Source organism: Carica papaya, chromosome 7 (assembly GCF_054855325.1).
Source record: "Carica papaya isolate Zhongbai chromosome 7, ASM5485532v1, whole genome shotgun sequence".
NCBI lineage: Eukaryota > Viridiplantae > Streptophyta > Magnoliopsida > Brassicales > Caricaceae > Carica > Carica papaya.
In genome coordinates this window covers 4,207,912-4,230,203 of record NC_142315.1, presented here as the reverse complement: position 1 = coordinate 4,230,203, position 22,292 = coordinate 4,207,912, and the positions used below count along the sequence as shown (strand labels likewise).

At 36.4% G+C, this 22,292-nt stretch overlaps 1 protein-coding gene across 1 annotated transcript in view; it reads left to right on the top strand.

Annotated features, from left to right (window-relative positions):
- Positions 1-22,292, top strand: part of LOC110822033 (RNA helicase family protein) — a 46,678-nt gene that overhangs the window by 506 nt on the left and 23,880 nt on the right. Inside the window, exons 3-9 of the mRNA XM_088208319.1 lie at positions 9,333-9,407; positions 11,070-11,159; positions 14,405-14,484; positions 18,791-18,860; positions 18,968-19,053; positions 19,476-19,548; positions 19,776-19,871. Of these exons, the coding sequence (XP_088064445.1) occupies positions 9,333-9,407; positions 11,070-11,159; positions 14,405-14,484; positions 18,791-18,860; positions 18,968-19,053; positions 19,476-19,548; positions 19,776-19,871 (570 nt within the window). The remainder of the gene's footprint in view (positions 1-9,332; positions 9,408-11,069; positions 11,160-14,404; positions 14,485-18,790; positions 18,861-18,967; positions 19,054-19,475; positions 19,549-19,775; positions 19,872-22,292) is intronic.

Here is a 22,292-nt window from a genome sequence, read left to right as displayed (position 1 = left end):
TTGTCAGTGTCTTCTTTTACTTTACCCCGCATGTGTGTATAGCTGAGCAGTTTCGAGTTTTCTTATGGGATGATGTTCTTTTTTGTAATAATTTTTTTTTTGAATTTGGATAAATTAGTGAAACTAGCGTAAAAATTTCATACTTTCCTCTTTTCTTTTTTGCGGTGAATATTATTTTTATTAACTATTCAAAAAATTTGACTCCTTCCCTGGCCTTCTGTGGCAAAAGTATTCCTTAGTTGTTGAAAGATTGGAAATATCGATATGAATCAGAAATTTGAACCATTCTCAAAATTTTATTTCCTCTGTTAGGAATAAATGGGCAAGGAAATTTGGTTGATTTGTAAATTCGCAAGGAAGTCGTTTGGAAATGAATTCTTATGTTTCCAAAATGATGACTTTTTAAATTTTTTTTATCAATTCATTGTATCGTTGGTATTGGTAGTGCAGTTATATGACCAGGTAGAATCTTGATGAAGAAAATGCTTACGATGTAACGGCCCCGGAAATATTAAAATGAAATGGGTATTTAAATATATCAAATGCGGAAGCGAGATCAAAATTTCAGTTAACATCCCTTACACGAAAAATCAAAAACGTACTTAAAATATAAAAGATTAAACTAACTAAGAAAGAAACTCGAAAATAAAACTATGAGTATGACTACAGAATCTCTAGGCATCCCCTTCGTCGTCCTCCTGCGGAACGGGCTCGGGAACCATGTCTTCCTGATCTGAAATGATTAAATAAGGAGTGAGCTACACTAGTTCAGTAAGAACATCACGATATCTCACCGTCACGGAGGTAAAGGTGGGTAGAAAAACACAAAAAGACCAATGGAGCATAATTTACAACAAACTCGTTTATTAACATGAAAACCTTTACCATCCACTTACCTCGGTGGAATTTATGAAAACAATATAAGAAAAACAATAACATTATCATAATCATTGAATAATATGAGCTGTAAAACATAACACTTATCACGCCTCTTGTAATTCAATCATTGTACAACATATCATTTTCTCATTTACCAGCCTACTAGTATCCGTGGGGGTCCATAGGGGTTCCGCTACCCGTTAACCTTTAACATTCATAATCAGTTTTCAGGGCCGTCCCCATACCCCGTCCGGTATGGGCGCCAAAACCATGAACCTCAATACCCCGTCCGGTATGAGGGTGAAACGGGCCGTCCCCATACCCCGTCCGGTATGGGCGCCAAAACCATAAACCTCAATACCCCGTCCGGTATGAGGGTGAAACGGGCCGTCTCCATACCCCGTCCGGTATGGGCGCCAAAACCATAAGATCTCCATACCCCGTCCGGCATGTGAGACCACAATCCCGGTAGGGTTCCCTACGGACCTGGTCCGTCCACCATCTCCCAGGATATCTAGTCAGGCTGACCCCCATAATACAATTATCAGTCTACACAATCTTTCATTTTCCTTTTCCTCAGTCAGCATCATCAATTCACATACAAACAAACAAAACAGTAATTCATGCCGAACAGATAACATACAGTATCAGTTTTTCAGTCATTCAACCCATGATTAATAAAAACGTAGTATATGCACACAAATCTGTAAAATGAACACATCAAACCTCATTTTGCATTTAAAGCTGTAAACAGGCCAAATAACAGTAAATCACCAATCACACTAGACTCGGGCTCCATTAGCCACCTTAAGCAATTTCACATATTCGTTAATTCAAGAAATACCGTTTTATCATTTTGAACTTTAATACCGTGATAGGAAATAGGGTGAGGGGTCCTTACTTGTTTTCGGGATCCGAATACGATTCACAGTGCTCCTGCAGGCCGTCCCTAATTTTCCCTGAATTTTTCCCGGGGAACTGAAACACACTAACAGTACCTGCACGTGTTCCAAAAAAAAACCCAAATTAGGCCCAGGGCCTCTTTCGGCCCAAATCGCAACTCCGGCACGGCGGCTCCGCCGTGCTCCGGCGACGGCGCCGCCGCTGGCGGCGGCGAGTCGCCTCGGGTTGGCTGTTTTCGGCCGAATTCGGCCACACTCGCATTGGTCCTTGTCAGAAAACAACCCTAGGGCCCTCGGGGGGCCAAAAAATCACGGAAAAACGGAGCTTACCGGCGGCGGCGCTCTCGGGTACGGCGGCTCTCCGGCGAGGTTCGTCTTTTGGTGATTCGGCTTCGGTCAACCTGCAGAGAAAAGAATGGTGATCACGGTGATATAAAAATTGCATCGAACGGAGGCCGGGAAGGGCCTCGTCGGAGGCAAAAACCGAGAGGGGGCGCGGCGGCGCCGCTGGGCTTCGGCCGCGTATTCCGGCCGTTTGGCTGGGATTTCGGCATCGATTTGGCCATAGGAGGAATCAGCAGGGAAAAACGAGTCGGGGGTATGAAATTTACCTCGATCGGCGGTCGGAAATTTCCCCGGTGCGGCGGCGGGTGGCGGCGGTCGGCCTCTGGTTCGTCTTCTCCGGCGAGCGGCGGGCGGCTAGGGTTTGTGGTTTGGTGTGGGGGTTCTATTTATAACCCCTTGCCCTTTGATCTCAGCCGTTCATTTCGTTTTAATTTGGGCCGTTCGTTTTTGATTGAATCTGGGCCGTTCGATCGCGCGATTGATCTGGGCCGTTGGATCGCACCCACGCGGATCGCCAACGTGGCTCCTTTCGGAGTGACGCGGTCTTGCCACGTGGCAGGCCCCGGTTGGCCGGGACTGCTGACCGGGCCTGCTGACGTGGCTGCTGATGTGGCCCCCCCTTTTTTTTTTTTTTTTTTTTTTCTCCTCCTTTCCGGGTGCTACATACGAGGGTGTATTTTGGTGCTTCCTTGGATATTTATTAAAGTTAATGGGTTTCAAGGACAGATGGAGGAACTGAATTAGGAGATGGGTTTCCTCTCTCACTTTTGCCATCTAATCAATAAGGGGCCAATAGCATTTTCCTCTTCCTCTAGGGGCTGTTAGGCAAGGGACCTCTCTTGTCATATTGGTGATGAAGCTGTTTTTTGAAATGGTGTTGAATTGAGAGTTGGATGCATGGTTGTCTTAAGGTGGGGAGAAAAGGGAGGATTAATCAACTGAAACACTAACTTTTTGCTAATGATTCCTTTTTAGAGAGTGTAGCTTTTGAATATTAGATGCCTATTTATATGATTCAAAGTTTTTTTTAGGTCTTGAACTTGAATAATTTGAATTGATGGCTTTTTGTGGAAATTTGGGGAACTGATTCTGTTGTATATTGAGAAGGAGCATATCCATAAGTGTGTATAGCTTTTACAAAGAGAAAGTTAGTACTAGACTTGTTTGATTATTGATTGGAAAGATACACATATTTGTTTTGCAAAGTTACATACATTACAATGAAATTGGTTAATCCTAATTCATTTAGAGGAAGAAGGAAATATCATAAAATTCCAAAAGATGGGTATCCAAGTTTAAAATGATGAAGCCAAAATATCTCTATTGGATGATGAGAAAAATGATAGAGATGATTTTTTCTTGAATAACCTGGATTTGCTTGATTTTGTTTTGAAATAAAGAGAATAAATTGCTATTGACTATGAGTACCAAATGAATGCAAATCCATATATAAAAAATATTTACAAGTCAATCATCATCTCTATCAAATCATCAAGTCCTCCATGGAGTATAGAAATTGATATTAAAAAACCTAGGTTGTGAAACTATTTCACTATAATCTTATCAATATCCTCTTTCTCATCGAACATTTTCCTATTTCTTTCTTTCTATATAACTTAAAATATTGTTAGTGCTATGAGCCCCAATTGTTTTTTTTGACTACTGATGCCCTTCCATGCTCACATTTCATCTCTTACGCTATCTGGTATAGCCCTACTATACCCCAATATTCATATGCCATTGGTTATAAACTATACACTATGGGGCACTGAAGTAACATATGATCACAGGTCTCTTTCGCTCTCTTACATAAGCAACACCAATTTACCATGACCTTTTCCTTTCTCATCATCTTGTCTATTTATAATACATGTACAGATTGCTTCCCAAGTGAAAAAAATGACACTGGGAGGTGCATTTACCTTCCAAATTTGCCTGAATGGGAAATTGTTCTTAGTATCTTCGGTTTTGGTTAAACGTCTATAAAAAAGATCCAATTGTGAAGTTTCCTGTTTCACTAAGGGATCAAACCGGTTGATCATAGTTCTCATCAAGGAAGACGAGGCAAAAGAGCTCAAAAGTGACTTGTATTCATTAATTTTTCAATCATTGAGGTTCCTCAAGACTTCTGGTCAATCACGGTCAACTCCTCACCTCAAGGTCACTGTAGACTTTTGCAACTTAATTGACATACCATATAGTTTCTTTAACAGATTAAAATCCTATTAGGCTAATGAACGTCCTTGAGAATGTACCAGGTGTTCTGTAAAGGCAAGGGCAAACTTAGTCACTTGCTTTGGATTGGATTTGCTTGATACTTAAAGATAGCATAACCTATTTTGTTCCCTAGCAAGCTCAATTCTCTTCCTTGAACAATCCTCCTGAATTATTATTTTTAAATAAAAAATATAAGTATGTATTAATAATGGTACCAAGGGGATACTAACCCATTTACAAAAAATTTACAATTCAATTATGTTATCTAGTATGCTCCCTAACTCCCTGAAGATTGAATGGAGTGACCCATCAATAAAAATGTAAAGGTTTGGAACCATCTATTCTTTAGTAAGCTGTAACCATTTGTATCCTTTACTCCCTCAAAAGCTTTCTTGTTTCTCTTTTTTCACACAACTCAAAAAATAGTAAGCTGTATCATCTCAACATGTTTTCTCTTACTCCCCATCCCCTTCCAAGCTCAAATCTTGTTTTTGACAGAACCAGAAACCACCCAGCTGATTCGAAGAGTGTTCTGGACGATAGACCAAAGCCTGTGAACCACTAGGCACCAAAGTAGAATATGATTGCAACTTTCCTCAGCCTTCTTGTAAAAATAATATGCATTAACCAAAATCTTGTCCCTCTTCATAATTTTTCTGTAGTCAAGATGCATCCCTACTCGCTTCCCAAATAAGAAAGGAGATACGAGATGGAACATTTCCTTTCCACTATGTCTCTATGGTAGAGAGAGATTATTGCCTTCGTGATTACGTAGTTGTCTATAAAAAGATTTGACAGTGAAGATCCTATTTTTTTGTTAGACACTACTCTAGGGTATCATTGCTATCCTCTGGAGAGACGTGTGCAAGAGTTCTGAGTAAGCATTCATACTCCCCAATCTCCCAGTTCCAATGTCTTTGCACTAATATCTGACACTCACTGTTTTTTCCGCTCCTCACAACTACATTTTAACCTCAATCTGTTGAACAATTGCATAAACCTGCCTGGGTGTACCACCCTCAAACCACACGTCCTCCTATAATCTTATCCTATCCCCCTTCCCTACCTTCCACCTGATATTCCTCTGAAAGTTAGTTGTGCCTTTGCTAATCTTTTTCCATAGGCTTTTGTCGTGCGGTCTCGAACTCAATCTAGTGAACCAGCCTTTTTCATCCATACTATACTTTGCAGCAACAACCTTTCTCCATAAGACATCCCTTTCCATCGAGAATCTCCATAACCAATTCCCTTGCTGAGTCTCATTCACCTCAATAACAGACCGAATACCCAATCCCCTCAAGTGTGACTAGCTTCTTAATCTCACTCCGTGGAACCAAGTGATACTTCCTGTGACCACCCTTCATGTCTCCCCATGGAAATCTGCACTGAATGGTCTCTAATCTCTCAGCAACATTCACTAGTAAGGTCAATAACGACATGAAATATATTGGGAGATTGCTCAATATGCTTTTGATCAAAGTGAGCCTTTGAAAATAACCCTCTCTTCCAGCTTGCTAGTCTCTTTTCACACCGATCCATAATCGTTTCCCATGTCCTCGCCTCTTTAAAACTGGCACCAAGGGGAAGCCGCAGTTTTTCTGAGTCATCTTTATTCCCCAATCTCACTATTTCAGAGTTAGATAAATTAATATTGAGATGACATAGTTTGAAATCCCATAAGAATATATCTAATATTGAGTAGTGAACTTTTTATAGGCTCACAAGACGTTAAAACGTCATTTGCAAAAACATGTGAATGATCTTCTCAAAATCTCCACCAACCTCAACCCTTAAGCCACTGAATAATGAACAAGCTCTAGTTTTTATTAACATTCTATTCAAAGCTTCTATGACAACAATGAACAATAAAGGCAATAGTGGATTTTTCTATCTCAACCCTCTCGATGCCTGAAAAAAGGTAGATGCCCGACCATTCACTATAACAACAAAATGAAATAGGAGTCATACAATCTGAGATCCATCCTTTCCACTTTATCCCAAAGCCCAACATCTCTAACATGTAGTACACAAACTCCCAACTTACATGATCATACGCTGTCTCCATATCAAGCTTATAATCCTTTTGAATTAAATAGTAACAAGGATAGAGAAGTAAATTACAATTCATAACAATGAGTAAGTTTTGTATGCTTACAAGATTGGTGGATAATTTAGGGACATAGAGAAATTTTTTTAATAAAAGGGATGAATTGGTATGAATATCTTATATATTGGCTAGAATAATGGGAGAGTTATGTGAAACTGTTATCTTTTGATTTCTTGGCTAGAGGATAAAATGATAAAATTTGATGAAGAATGGATCACATGATTTGTGACTTTGTGCCAATAATCCATAGGTTCCTACTAAGTTATTTGAGAAAATTAACTCTTGAGAAATAGAAAACTTTTGTGAGAGTGCAAGAGAGCATGTTCCACTAGCCTCTTCTTATGATTCCTAAAGGCCTCATATTTTCTTGGTCTCCTCCTTATTGAACTCTGGCCTTGAGATATTTCTTAAGTTGGTTGCTTTATTATGAAGTCGACTTGGTCTTAATTGTTCTAGTGGTTTCATTTTTTATAAACAACGGAAATATTATTGATGAGAGAAAGGAGAGTACAAAGAGACTGGCGGATAAGTTACGCAGCTGACGAAACAATAAATGTCTGGTGTTTTCATTAGTGGCTCTCCTCTCTATTAGATGGCTTATCATTCAAGTTTCAATACCTTTAATATACCTCAGTTTTTTGCAATAGGTACACAAGAGATAATCCTTACCGTCCGATCCTGAGTATCTTGATTATGTTATCATATCTTCCTATATTGCTAGTTGTCATATTTTTGTCATTATTTGCTTCATCTTCTAAGTTAAGTAATAATGACAAAATAAGAATATAGGAAAATATTATGACAGAACTAAGATCCTCAGGAACCAACTTGGGTCCTCAACCCAATAGAGACTTTTACGATTGGACAACTCTATAAATATTTGGTCAAGAATGACTCATTGGAGAACAAGTCCCCTTTATGAGAAATGTGGAAAGTGAATGCTCCCCCTAGAATTACTTTCTTTTCTTGGGACGCAGGGTGTGGATGTATTTTGACCATTGGCAAATTGATGAGAAGCGGAAAGATTTTGGTGAATGGTTGCTTCCTTTGCAAGAGGATGGAGGAGACTTGCAACCATATTTTGCTACGATGTCCCCTAGCATATAAATTATGGAGTATGGCGATTATTGGGAATCAACTGGGAATGTCGGGTAATATAAGGGAGGAGATATAGGCTTGGACAAGTGTCAATGGTAGAAAAGAATATTTGAGTCTTATTCCTTTTACAATCTTTTGGGTGGTCCAGAAAGAAAGAAATAGAAAGACTTTTGAAAGGGCGAAAAAGGATTTTGATAGAGTTAAATGGTTTCAGACCTTAGAGTTTTTGGTCATGGGTTACTCTTTGGATTCTATGGAGGATTTAGGTAACCTTATCGATATTCTGGTTGACATGTAAATATCTTTTGTACGTGAGTTGACACTTCATTGGTGCTTGTAATTAATGAATACATACTATACATTTTATTTCAAAAAAAGTTATTGCTTAACCATCTAGGACTGAGGATTCAAACATAACCTCCTACATCTTTTCTAGGCTCCAATTAAAGAAATAGTCTCATTTAGAATTGGTACTTTTCTTTGCCAAAAATCTAGATCTTGACTAGATTAAATTCACTATTGAAACCTGCAAGAAAATCATAAACTCGATCTTTTTTAATAAAATGTTTCAAAATTGTAGCATCTTCTGGGCACTTAGTTTTAGAGTCATGAGCAAAAGTTGTGGGCTTCATCAGGCATTGAGGCGTGTATATCTTGAAAGAAAGTAGAAGAGCTTATTCCAATCTCTATAATGTGGTCATTTAAGAAGAATGAAATGAGAAGTATTAGGGGCATATGCTCTCGTTTTGATAGGATGGAGACTTTTAGTTTCAAGCCTTGAGTAATCTGTTGATAGGGAATGGCATTTTGCATGATTGGGATTTACAGAAACTTATTGATTCTTTGGTTTCTAACTTTTTTATAGATCTTTTGTATCTAGGATGCCCCATCTTGGTGCCTCTTAATGATACTTCTTTTTCTCTAGAAAAGGTATTGGTGGTGCACTGATAGTGATTTTCATTTCTAATTCAAGATATATAATTATGATTTATAGTTTTCTTTTGAACCATCACATTTTTTTCCAAAGATTTTGCCAATTATGACAAAAGGGTTGTAACCTTCAATTATATTTTGAATTTATTTGAAACTGATTTATTTTTTTTAATTTTATTTTTGAAATAACCCAAGCATAAAACTAAAATTTTGGTTTCCATTAGAAGAAGATGGCCTTCTTGGCACTTCTCTGGGCTAAGGCTCATGGGAGTTTCTCGAAGATGCCCTAAGTGGTCCTCCATAGGAGTTGGGATGCCTTTGATCATGTGACAAGCTGCCGGCTTCTACTATATTGTTCTGTTTCATTTTACTTTGTGTCTCAGGTGGATGACTTATTTGGTGGTTTTTTGTACTATTATTCTCTTTCTTAATAAAACTTCTTTTTCTATTACAAAAAAGAAGATTTTTTGTGGAATTCATTTGTTCCGAGAACATAATAAGTGAGTGTTTATTACACTTGCTTAGGGACTAAAGGAATGGGGAGTTATAAGAATTAAGTGCCTTTGACTTTGATATTTTCCTATCAGCAGGCAATATTTTAGCTAGAGAAGAAAGTTTCTAGGTTGGTTTGCTGATATGTAGGAAGTTTTTTTTAAAAAAATTCTAATGATGAAATGCGAAAGAGCAAGAAAGATCAGCTCCTTGAACTTTTATTGTATTTCACGTGCTTATTCATAAACTTCTATGTTTAAGCTGGAGGTGAAATATGAAGACAAGATGTGTTTATTTAAAATTTTGGATGGATTAATATCAATCAGTTAAGATGATGATTGGTGTTTGTGGAGTTTCAGTACCTCAAAGAAGCGGGCTGGGCAGATGGGGGGCATGTTGTGGCTTGTACCCAGCCAAGAAGACTAGCTGTCCAGGTACTTAGTTTCACTTGAGCTTGTTCTTAATGTGCCATTCATCTTCATCTGGTCTGGCATCTACATCTGGTCCCATTGTCGTTGGGCATTTAGTTCATAGCTCATTTTTTATGTGTAGTTTGCAACTAATCTATATATTTTACCTTCATTCAATTTAAAAAGAACATAGTTACCTTCATTGAGATTGAAGTTTCATATAGAGAACTTTTTATCAAATTGTTTTTATTTACCATTGGCACGTGGACAGAACTCTTTTCAACAGGAAAATACAATGTTAATAATGTGGTTCTGTTTTTGTTTTTGTTTTTCTTTGGTAGAAAAAGAAGTATTATTAGGAAGTCAGAAGAAAGAATACATATCTAGAGAATAAGGCATCTTCCTCAAAGAATATCAATGGAAAAAACAATGACAGAAAAACGGAAATAGTCCAAACTGCCCATGGAGATTAAATGACCACCTTCCAATTCTTATGATGCTCAGGAATTGCGAAGTCGGAATAATTCCCGTGAGCTTTGGGCCATAAGATGGTGATGCAGAACAAAATTTTTTTTAAGTGGACATATTTCAATAATCGAGGAATAATGCAGAATTAATGAAAGAAAATAAATGTTTTAGGAAGTTTTATGCTAAAATGACTAGGAAGATTTAATTTGCTTTTCTAGTAAATATAAAAGTTTTGTTAAATTTACAATGAAGAGAAGTATGAAGATTTAGTTTCTTTTCCTAAGTATTTTCTTAGTTTTTTCTGTTTAGTTCATTTTCTTATTCATTAGATTTTTTAAAATTTTTATTTTTAATTTTATTTGGTGCCCCTAATTTTGGTACTTTAGCTTAGTTATTAAGTAAACTGCTCATAATTGTTATTCATATATTAAGACATTGTTTTTTATTTAAAAAAAAAGGATATTGCTTTAATTACTAAGATCTAAGATTTCAAAGTTTGGTTCTTAATAAAATTTCTGTAAGTTTTATCTTCAAGTTCTCATTGTTCTATATCATTTGGTATTAAAGCCTGAATCTAATTTGTACGCTTCCCTTGTTTACTCAAAAACTTGCTTCCTAAAACACAAGCTTTGCTTTTAAAAACACCCTGGTCACTCTTTATTCATAAAGCTGAAAAAGGAAAAAGAAAGAAAACCCAAAATTCTAAAATAGCCACGAGCAAGAGAGGGAAGACAACAACTGTAGGCCAAAGTGATCTCCAGCCACTGCTCGGAGGTGGTGGACACTGTCCCTTCCTTTATTTCAGAGGGGTCCAGTCAGCTTCTCCCCCAAATTTCAAGCTCAAAGATGATGGAAATCTAAACACTTGCCGCTGCTTTACTAATACTCCTTATTGGAGCATCTCCTTATTATTTGTTCTTATGCATTGTTTAAAAAAAGTACTTGTTCTTATGCAATGTCATACTCTATGAATGCTTTACCTTTCCCCCTTGAAGGAAAGGAATGCTTCATATTTCAGATTCTATATTTCCTTTATAATCCTCTCTTAGTATTTCATGACTGGAAAGAATCTGCCTTAATTTTTTTAGCTGATTGCAAATGTAGTTTTAGTTCCCTTTTTAGATTTGTTTGTAGATTTATAAAGTCTCAATGCTCAAGTAAATCTTGTGGTTCTGTATCCTATATTGCTTACAAGCTTCATGTATTTCTCATGACCAGTCAGTTGCTTCTAGAGTAGCTGAAGAAATGGGGGTCAAGCTTGGAGAGGAAGTTGGCTACACAATTCGATTTGAAGATCTTACTAATCCAGTGAGATTTCCTATTTCTTTTTTAACCTTGTAGTTTATATTACCATTGGATCATTTTTACCTTGGATTAGGATAGTTGAAAATGTGGATTTTTCTTCCTTGCTGTAAACTAAAGTGTTGAGAAGTGTGAAGTGTTTATTAAGTAGGTAAAGGGTATATTAGTTATATACCCCTCTTGCTGTAATTAAATGTATTTCCTTTTATTGCTGATCGAGAGCTGTATATATAGGTTCCTCATATTCAATAAAACACACACTTTCATATGAATTCGGGGATATTTAGGACGAAGTTTGGGGAGAACAATTGGACATGCTGAGACTCGGTAGGGATTGTACTACCTGGATATGTCTGAAATACCACGAGCTGCTCTCTCTATCGGCGTATTAGATAAGACTAGAAAAGACTAGAACATCCGTCTTTCTCTACTTTTAAGGTTTTGTTTCCCTCTTTATTTTTCAATTATAATAATCCAAACTTAATCTGCAATATATTTGAACTGGTAAAACATAGACGTGTAATTTTTGCCTTTAGTCATAGAAGAAGCAATTTCTCAATTAATCTATAGTGATATTTGGGATCCTTTAAATGTACCTATTATTTATGGGATTCGTTGGTTTGTTTTTCTATTGATGATTATATACGGTTAACTTGGCTTTTCTTATTGACATCTAAAACTAAGTTTAGTTATATTATTCTCCAGCTCCACACTATGATCAAAACACAGTTTGGAGTAACAGTTAAAATAATTTTCTAATGTCAAATACTACTTTAAGCAGACATTATCCTCTTTTTCTTGAAGGGAAGGAATTGTCCATGAGTTTTCTTGTGTCTATACTCCAAAATAAAATGTAATTAAAAGGAAAAATATTCACTTGCTCACCATTACACGTTCAAAACCATATACTGAAATATTACTGGGGTGAAGTTGTGTTAACTGTTATCTATCTTATCAATTGATTACAATCTAGGGTACTAGACTTTTGCAGTTTTATAGAGGTTCTAGCTATGTTCTTGCCTGAGATCCAAGTCACCAATAACCTCATCATTGTGTCTTTTGGTGCGTTACTTATGTTCACGTACATTAGTTTCAAGAAGGAAAACTTGACCTTAGAGCCATCAAGTGTGTCTTTGTGGAATATTCAGCAACACATGCTAACAAAAATGGTACAAATGTTAACATCCGTCTATCCAAAAGTTTTACGTGTCCGGTGGTGTTACTTTTGTTGAGACTGAGTTCTTTCATCACCGTTATCTTCAATGGCAAACTGTACTAGAAAGTAAGGGTGCTTCATTTTTTGACATTTCTCTCTTACACTCAAACATTGTACTTTTTAAACAATCATCCTAGTAGAAAACCATAGTCCATAAAATGATCTTGAGCCTCAAGTCCTACTCAACCCATACAAGACCTGTGCTTCTTCTAGGTGTATTCGAGAAGGAAAAGCCTTGGACTCTAATTTGAAGTAAGTTCAAGGATCCAAATCGAGTGTTGGAAAATGAGATAAGCATTGAGAATCACATTCCTTCTGATGTTGATATGCTTATTACACTTAGAAAAAGGACAAGAGAATGCTCTAAGTATCCACTTTACCTAATCTCAATTTTTTTTTTTGAAAAATCCTCACAATTGCATAAGAATTTTCGCATAAGTTTAAATGAGTATTTATCCCAAAAATATTATATGAGCTTTAAACTGTAAAAAATGGAAAAATATTACGAGTGTTGAAATGCAGGCACTTAAAATAACGTAAACATAGAAAATAGTAAACTTACATAAGGGAAAGAGATTTGTTGGGTGCAAGTGGGTGTTCACTATCAATTACAAGTCTGATAGAACCATAGAGGAGTATAAGGCAAGATTGGTAGTCAAAGAGTATACTTAGACTTATAAGATTGACTATTAAGAGACATTTGCACCTAATCTGAAGATAATTATGATTCATATCCTATTGTTCTTAGTTGTTCACTGCAATTGGTATTGCAATAGTTTGCACGAGGTATAAACAAAGTCAAAGAGATTATACCTTATTCATTAAACATTTAGAGTCAGCAAATGATGAAGGAGAAAATGTAGTTCTCAAGTAATACCTGATTAGAAAGTTCAAGATTAACAAATTGGAGAAATTAAAATATTTGCTCAGAGTAGAAGTGGTTTACTCAAAGTTTAGAATATTCATCTCACAGTAAAAGTATATTATAGACTTTGTAAAAGAAACTGGCAAATTAGCATGCAAATTTGGTAGCACACTAATCGATCCCTTTCATAAACTGGAATTCCCAGAAGAAGACCCTAATGCATACAAGGAAATGTGCCAAAGATTGGTGGGGAACTTAATATACTTGTCACATACTAGACCAGACATCGCGTATGCAGTCAGTATAGTGAGGCAATTCATGCACAATCTAAGGAAGTGTATCTGCAAACTATCTACAGGATACTTCACTACTTGAAAGGTACTCCTGGGAAGGGAATTGTGTTTAAAAGAAACAATTAACTATTTGTTGAAGAATACACTGATGTTAACTATGGAGGATCAAGAGTTGATGGAAGATTTACTTCTGAATATTGCACTGTTGTTGAAGGAAATCTAGTGAATTGGAGAAATAAAAAGTAAAATATGGTAGTTCAGTCTAGTGTGAAATTAGAGCTTATGGCTATAACTCAAGGGGTGCATAAATTTCTATAGTTGAAAAATGATTTTAAAAGACTTGAAAGTTCAATGGGATGGACCTATGAGATTGTACTGTGACAATAATTCGGTAATTAGCATCTCACAATCCAGTGCAACGTGACAGAATTAAACATATTGAAGTATATAAATATTTCATTCAAGAAAAAATTGGAGAGTGGATTAATATGTCTATATTTCATCAAGAAAAAATTAGATAGTGGAGTAAGCACTTTATATGTGTCTACTGCTTTCCGAATTGCGATATATTGACCAAAGAATTAAGTGATTCTGGATTGACATAGAGAATATCTATTCATTAATTTGAGGGAGAGTGTTGAGAAAGTATAAAGTGTATATTAAGTAGGGTAAATGGTATATTAGTAATATACTCCTTTCATTTTAATTAAATATATTTCCTTTTATTGTTCATGTAAACCTATATATATAAGTCTCTTATTCAATTAAATATGCTCTTTCATTCTCTGTGTAAAGAAATATTTTATGTATTCTCACTTATTATGCTTGTAGTTTCCTTGTTACTAAGCTAAGAGTTTTCTCATTTTTGGTAGTGCAGGCTGTAACTATGATAAAATTTCTCACTGATGGGGTTTTACTAAGAGAAATGATGGACGATCCTTTATTGTCGAAGTATAGGTACTAATTGATTGTAATAGACCATTTTTAGTTTCTTTTTTGAATACCTTGTCTACACTATTTTTTGATGAACAAAAAAGTATCATTAGATAGATAAGAAGAAAGTACAACAACATATAATAAGAAAATTCCTAACCTAATGAAAAGCATAAAAAAGAGAAGAAGTACAGAAATCAAAACAACGGTGCATCTGAATCCTTCTATTTAATAGCCAAAGGAACATCCTTAAAAGCCTTGGCCCATGAGGAGGTAGAGGAAATCAATCCATCCCAAAGTTAAGGAGGAAATTGATGATCTTTGAAAAGTCTAGCATTGTGCCCAACCACGACACTTAGGCTACTGAATAAGGTTCATCTCTAAGCAATTTAGCTTATGCCTCCCCCCACTTATCTTGAAGGATGTAGAGAGGAAACACTCGAAGGAGGGGAGTGTAACCCAAATGTTTCAAAAGTATCAAAAAGCCTAGACCAAAGTCTCAAAGCCACCTTATTATAAGCAAAAAACATGACAATGGAACTTGACCTTCCTAAAACATAAAACGTACACGTGCAAAGAAAAAGCACGATTGGATCTGCAGAGTTATTACTAATCATTTGTGTGGAGCCTTTTCAAAATACAAAATAGCAGTTTGGATAAAAACCTTAAATTTAGAGAGGTATTCAGCTTTTCAAAATGCATTATGAAGTCTCATTGTGGCAGCTAGAATTATGGGTAAGCTAGATGATGAGAGACTTGCAATTGTATACACTCAAAGAATCAAAATATCAAATTCTTCTATCAGGTTGTGAAGAGATTGTAAAAGGCTGAAGAATATTTAGCAACAAAAGCATACCATCAGACTATTTGCTCATTTAAATTTTATATCTTCCATATTCTCATGCTACCGTTCCTTATTTCTTTAACTTCATGTGAATGATATATTGTTAGAAGGACTTATGACAACATGAATATTTAGTAAAATATGACATGATTGTTGTTATATAAAACTTGCATCCATGTGCAATTACTAACTGATCATTTTTTGAGAATCAAATAGTAATAGGTATTTTTGGGACCTTGCTATGTGTGGGGTCTCTAAGCTCTTGGATCACTATAAGGGTGATCTTTTTTCCATGGGAGTTTCCATTATTAGTCTTGCTTGTCTAGCATTCGACTCTATTATCTTACTATCTTTCAATACTTAAAAGATGTGATAGAGAGAATTGAAAGGGTGATGAGGAACTTCCTTTGGTGTTTAGTGAGTGATTCCTTGCGAGAACATGTAATCAATTGGAAGAGATATTGTTTATTCAAGTTTGATGGGGTTCTTGGTATTTGGTAATCTTTTTTGTAAAAATATGTCTCGTTTGGCTAAATAACTTTGGAGGTTTTCTTTGGAGTCTAACTATTCATGATATTGGGTAATTCCCCTCTCCCCATTCTAATGTCCAAAACATGCCGATTGCTCTGAGTTCCGAGGTTGGTTCGGATGGGACCAGACCAAATCGACTAGATCTATGGAATCTGAATTTAAGAGTTTTTTTTTTTGGAGTATTATAGTTGGAGAGACCCTTCTAGGAGAAGGAAGTTGATTTTGGAGAAAAAATATAAATTTTATTTATCACCCTTTTAGTCGTTACATCTTGAATATTTATAGAATTCTTAACCTATTAATAGAAAATTACTATTTTATTAGAATTTTAATTACATGAGCTTACTATTATAGTAAAATTCTGTTACATCATCTTAACTAATTAAATAATAAAATAATAAAATATCAAAGTCAACACCCCATCTCAAATTTGTGCATCGATATCACGTATGTTCAACTTGCAAATCAAGTTGCAAACTAGCGGCAGATGCATGTGGAATAGCCAAAAAAAGGATCAGAAAAGGCTGGTTGGAACGGCTCGTTCGCCGAATTGGCACCGAATTGCGAAAGCAAAGGCGCGCATTGCGAAGAAGGCAGAAAAAGAACTAGATAAGGCTGATCGGAGTGGCTTGTGCGCAAAAAGCTTGATAAGCGTTGGTTCGTGAAACCAGAGACCGACGCGCACAAAAGAGCTAGAAAGAAGATCAGAAAAGGCTGGTCAGAGCAGCTCGCGCGCAAAAAACAGATGAGCGCCGGAATTGCGGAACCATAGGCAGACGCACGTTGAGGAGTCGGAAAAAGGATAAGAAAAGACTAGTCGGAGCATCTCACGTACGGAAAAGCGAGATTAGCACCGGTATCACGAAATTAGATTTGAAGCAGCAAATCACGCAGAGATCTGTTCCTGGCGTGAATCTGTGCGACTAGAGAGGAATTGGCTCTGCGGGTGGTCGAAATCTGAACTGACGATCGGAGAAGACGCATGGCCTTGCGTGATTTGCAAACGATCAATGTGCGGAGGCCATGAAAGGAGTCAAATCTACGCACGAAGGGGCCTTGATTAGATCTTTGGTGTTTTCTGTCTGTTCCAGCGTGTTCAAGCGCTATTCTCGGTGACATTAGGTGTCGGCGTGTGGTTGTCGGTGCTGGCGCGTGTAGTGACGCTTCTCTATTGCTGGCGGCTAGCGGAGTCGGGGAAAGCTACCGATGTGTCTACGACACTATTTATGGTGGTGATAAGAGTAGATCTGGATAAATGAGTATCAACCCAACTTATTGTGCTATTTTAAGGTTTGAAAGAAATCTTAAAATTGAAACTTTAAAATAACTTTATTTGGCTCTGATACCATGTTGATTTTGGAAAAAAAATATAAATTTTATTTTTCACCATTTAAGTTGTTACACCTGGGACTTCTATTGAATTCTTAACCTATTAATAAGGAAATTATTACTCTACTAGAATTATAATTATATGAGACTACTGTTTTAGTAGAATTCTAATTACATCATTTTAACTAAATAATAAATTAATAAATAATAAAATATTAAAATATCATAAGCAATAGAAGTTAAGGAGCTATTTGGGCATTTGGTATTGATAAGCACAAAGTCCATATATTTTTATGGCTTTTTTCCAAACGTGTTGAGGTATTGTAGGAGATTGCTTGGAAGCAGAAGTCGAGGACTATGTGGGTTAAATAGGGAAATCAGAATAAGAAGTTTTTCCATTGTATGGCTAATCAATACCGAAGACTCAACTATGTGGAGTCCATGGAGATTGATGATAGGTTGGTTAAAGGTAATGAGCAGCTTTAAAAAGTGACAAAGGAGTACTTCAATGGATTATATCAAGAGGAGATGAGCAAGAGACTAGAATTGGATGGATTGCATTTCAGGATCTTGTATGATTCTAGTAGGGAGGAATTGGAGAAGGCTTCAGAGAAAGAGATCTATGAGTGTCTTACGATTGGTAAAGGCGACAAGACTCCTAGACCGGATGGTTTTAACATGGGTTTTGTGCAGGAGTTTTGTTTAGTCATAAAGACAGATATTATTGATGTGTTCCATGAATTCTATGAAGTAGAAAAATTTGTAAGAACTCTCAATTCTTCTTTCCTGCCGCTTATTGCTAAGATTAGTGGAGTCAATAACATCAGAAACTTTAGACCTATTAGTTTGGTGAGTTGTGTCTACAAGTTGATTGCTAAAGTTCTTGATAGGAGAATGACAACTGTGTTGGGTAAGGTGATTGGAGAAAGGCAACACGTTTTTTTGGGAGGTAGACAAATCCTTGATGCCGCATTGATAGTAAATAAAGTGGTAGATGAGTTGATTTTCAGAAAGAGGGAGGGAGTACTATGTAAGCTAGACGTGAAGAAGGCATATGATCATAGATGAGGGCTTCCTTTGATTTAGGCTTACGATTTTGAATTTAAAGAAAGAGATTAAAGCTCATTGGTGTAGTGCCTTTTTTTTTTGGTAAGTTATGAGTGATTTGGCTTGGAAAAAAAATGCAATAATACTACGCTTCATCATTTATGATCTCAAGATGTCTTTCTTAGCTTCCCTGATTTAAGGCACATGAGCACTTAAAAGATTTATCTTTGTCTTCTTTACGTTGAGATTGCTTCACTTTTTTGTCCAAGATTAGTTAACCTTCTTATTTTGTTGTTTTCTTATTTTTTTCTTTTTGTGAGGATTCTTATCTTTTTTTTTTATAAATGTATATATATTTTAAACTCTCTTCTTTCTTCCTTTCTTAATATTCTTTTTCTACAAGGAAAAATAAAAGAAACTTCTGACTTTCTAGATTTTTATGTACCTGTTGTTTGATAAGCAACACTGAGGCTTGGGTGGAAATATATAATAGTGTCATGCTTTTTGCTACTTTATTTTACTCTTTTTTTAAAGGATTGCAATATCTGTAATTTACTTCCTTCTTATCTGGGCCCACAGTGTCATTATGGTTGATGAGGCTCATGAAAGGTCTATTTCAACTGATATTTTACTAGGCCTCCTGAAAAAGGTATAATTTTCACGAGCAAGAAGGTGATCGTTATAAAAATTAGAAAGTTTTTGCAATTTTTTTTCTTGTGGTTTGTGTTGCTGATCTTTGACTGAATATAATTCTAGATCCAACGGCGGCGCCCTGATTTGCGCCTAATTATCTCGTCAGCTACAATTGAAGCAAAATCGATGTCTAATTTCTTCCAGTCCAGGTTATCTTCTAAATATTGGTTTAAAGTTATTTACTCTTTCCCTCTATTTCTTTTGTCCTTGTGATTTCAAGTTGCATTCCCAAATAGAACTCTCAAGGGCTGCATAAAATCAATGGTGGAAGCAAATTATGAGCTTTTGTTTTCGTTTACAAGTCTAGTAAACAGGTTTTTACAGACATGAGTTTGTTGGCTTCTGCAATCAAATGCCAAAAGCTTACCTTATGCTTACACATGCTTGGAATATTTGTAAAGGTTTCAAGGCTTCCTTGGGTTTCTGCCTGTACTGGATTAACGTGTTAGTTATTTGTTTATTCTTCTACCAAACTGGATGCAAAAATTGATTGGTCATTTATCCATAAGAACTTGAAGTTGCACAATTTTATAGTATTGACTCAAGTATCCAAATGTTCCTTATAAAATAGCAAAAGACGTCGAGGACCAGAAGGTGATGATGAACTTGGACCAAAGATAGAGCCCTCAATCCTATCAGTCGAGGTAAATTTCTAAGTGGCAATTTGAACATCTGTCTTCCCTTTCTGAAAGATATATATATATATATATATTTTAAATCATTTTGTAGATTGGCAACTTCATTACTTTTATGGTGTAGGTATCTTTTCAACACATTACCTTAGGAGTTGTCTTTCATATAGTCTGATGAAAAAGACTATTTTTCGTGAATGGAAAATATTGAGCTTTGATTCTGTGTAGTTGACTTTCAGGGCAGGGGGTTCAATGTGCAAATTCATTATGTTGAGGAACCTGTCTCAGACTACGTTCAGGCTGCGGTTTCAACTGTATTGTTGATTCATGATCAGGTAATTTGACAGTGGTGGTAAACTGTAGTTTGATGTTTTTTAAAGAAATTTATAGTCTGATGTCTGTTGGAGATGAAAGGGATGATGTTTCCTTCCCTAGACATTTAATTGGATCTTTGGCCCTTCATTTGTTGCTAGGAAAACATCCTATTTGTCTGATAATTGCTTGAGAAATGTGTATACACAATTGGGCTAAACAGTTTTCTTCAACTTTAGGAATCTTGAAATATCTTACTAGTTTCAAAATTTGATCTGTGTTGATGGTTGACTTTTTGGCTGTCAACAATGATGTTTTTCATGTTTAAGTCTCTTACACTTTAGTTAATTATGACTAGATTATTTTATTTAAAGAAAAATTGAGTAGATTACTTTTAGTAATTAATTAGCTTTTCGTGGCAAGTTTATGTTGTGTTTAAGTTATTTGTTTTTACAAGCACAGTATATTTGCCACTATTGGATGTTGATTAGCTGTAGTCAACCACATTCTTGTTTTGAGGAAGTTTAACAAAGATGAAGTTCAGTTTTTAGTTCCAGGATATTCCCTATCCTTCGTTCGTTTTATCTCAGTTGGCTGTGTTCTTTGTTTTCCTTCCGGTTTCCTTTTTTATCCAACACACACACACACACAGAGCTACAAAGTGGTATCAGAGCTTATATGCTGTTTGAGGGATTAGAAATAGGACCCTTTTTCTGCTGCAAAACCACTGGAGACCAACTCACCTGAGTAAGAACTTTTTGAACATGGCTTCGGTTTGGTCAGGGAGCATTTTAATGAAGAAAACTATCAATTTTCAGTAGTAAGAATGAAGACTCTTTTGAATGGGACAGACCTTTCTGAAGTTGTAAAAGTTGGTGATGATCCTCCTTCCTTAAGAGCAAACCCTACTGTGACAAAAATGAAGCACCAATAAAAAGGAGTACAAGGCCATTTCGTTCATTCACTCAGCTATTTCTGAAACATCTTTGTAAAGATCATGTCATGTGAAATGGGCGAAGAAGCTTGGGACAGGATCAAGGAGGAGTTCCAAGAAATTGAGAACACCAAGAAATGCAAATCCTCAACCTAAGGAGTGAGTTTGAGGTCCTTAGGATGAGTGAAGCAGAAACAACCAATGAGTTCACGGATAGAGTGATGAAGATTGTCAATCACGTGGGGATGCTTGGAAAAGAGAGAATGGGTAAGAGGCTGGTAGAAAAGTTGTTAGTGAGTCTTCTCGAGAAGTTTGAAGCAAAATTTCCTCTCTCAGAGTCTCAAAGGATTTTTCCAAGATAACCTTGGCAGAACTTGTGAATACCTTGCAAGCAACCCAAAAAAGGAGATCCTTGAGGATAAATGAGGCTTTTGTGGTGATGAACAAATGCAAGGCTCAAGGAAACATTGCTGGATGCAGCAAGGGAAAGAAGAAGAAACAAGAAGGCAACAAAGGACACGGAGAAGAAAAAATTTCCTCCATGTCCAAATTGCAAAAATACCAGCCACTTGGAGAAATACTGTTGGTTTAGGCCTGGAATCCAATGTAGGTATTAAAAGACCCGTGGATCTGTGGAAGAGGTGCATAAGCTAAGAAGACACAAGTTGGGTAGAAGGCTAAAGTGGCTGAAGAGGAGCATTGTTTGCGGCCAGCTGCTACTCAACCTGCTCAAACAGCCAAGCACAGTTGACTGACAGTGGCTGCAGTTACCATATGTCACTTGAAGAGAGTCTATCAAAAAGGCTGAATAGATCTTACAACTCAAGGGTCAATATGTTAATGGAGAATACCTGGAAGTGGAAGGACAAGGAGGTTTGGCATTGACAACTCTAAATGGTATGAGATCTAATTTGCTGTTAGTGCCTAAGGTTGATCGAAATCTGTTGAGTGTTGGCCAAATGGTTGAGAATATTATTCTTTGGTTTTCTAAAGCAAGTCTTTCCCTATGCTAAACCTAAGTGGATATGAGGTGATGTCGTTGAAGATGAGGGGTAGGAGTTTCTCTTTGAAATGGAACCTTGAGTACTAATGGTTTGACGGAGGATGCTGCCATTTGGCACAAAAGGTTTGGACACTGTAATATGTAGTCTCTCAAGGACCTATAACGGAAGAAAATGGCAGAAAAATGCCAATCTTTAAGGAACTAATTGATGTTTGTGAAGTTTGTGAGCTTGGGGGCAAGCTTTTTCAAAATATCAAGCACGGAGAGCAACCAAAAGACTTGAGCTCATCCATATTGATGTATGTCGCCCTGTGAGTACTTGTTCCTTGAACGAACATAACTATTTCTTTGTCTTCATTGGGAGGAACAGTAATTCCATATTCCTCTCTCTCTTTGTTAATTATACTTTATTTTCTATCAAAGAGGATAATACTTACGTTTATGATGAATCATGAATTTAGTTTAACTAGGAGATCATGTAAATCTGATCCAAAATGACAAAAACTT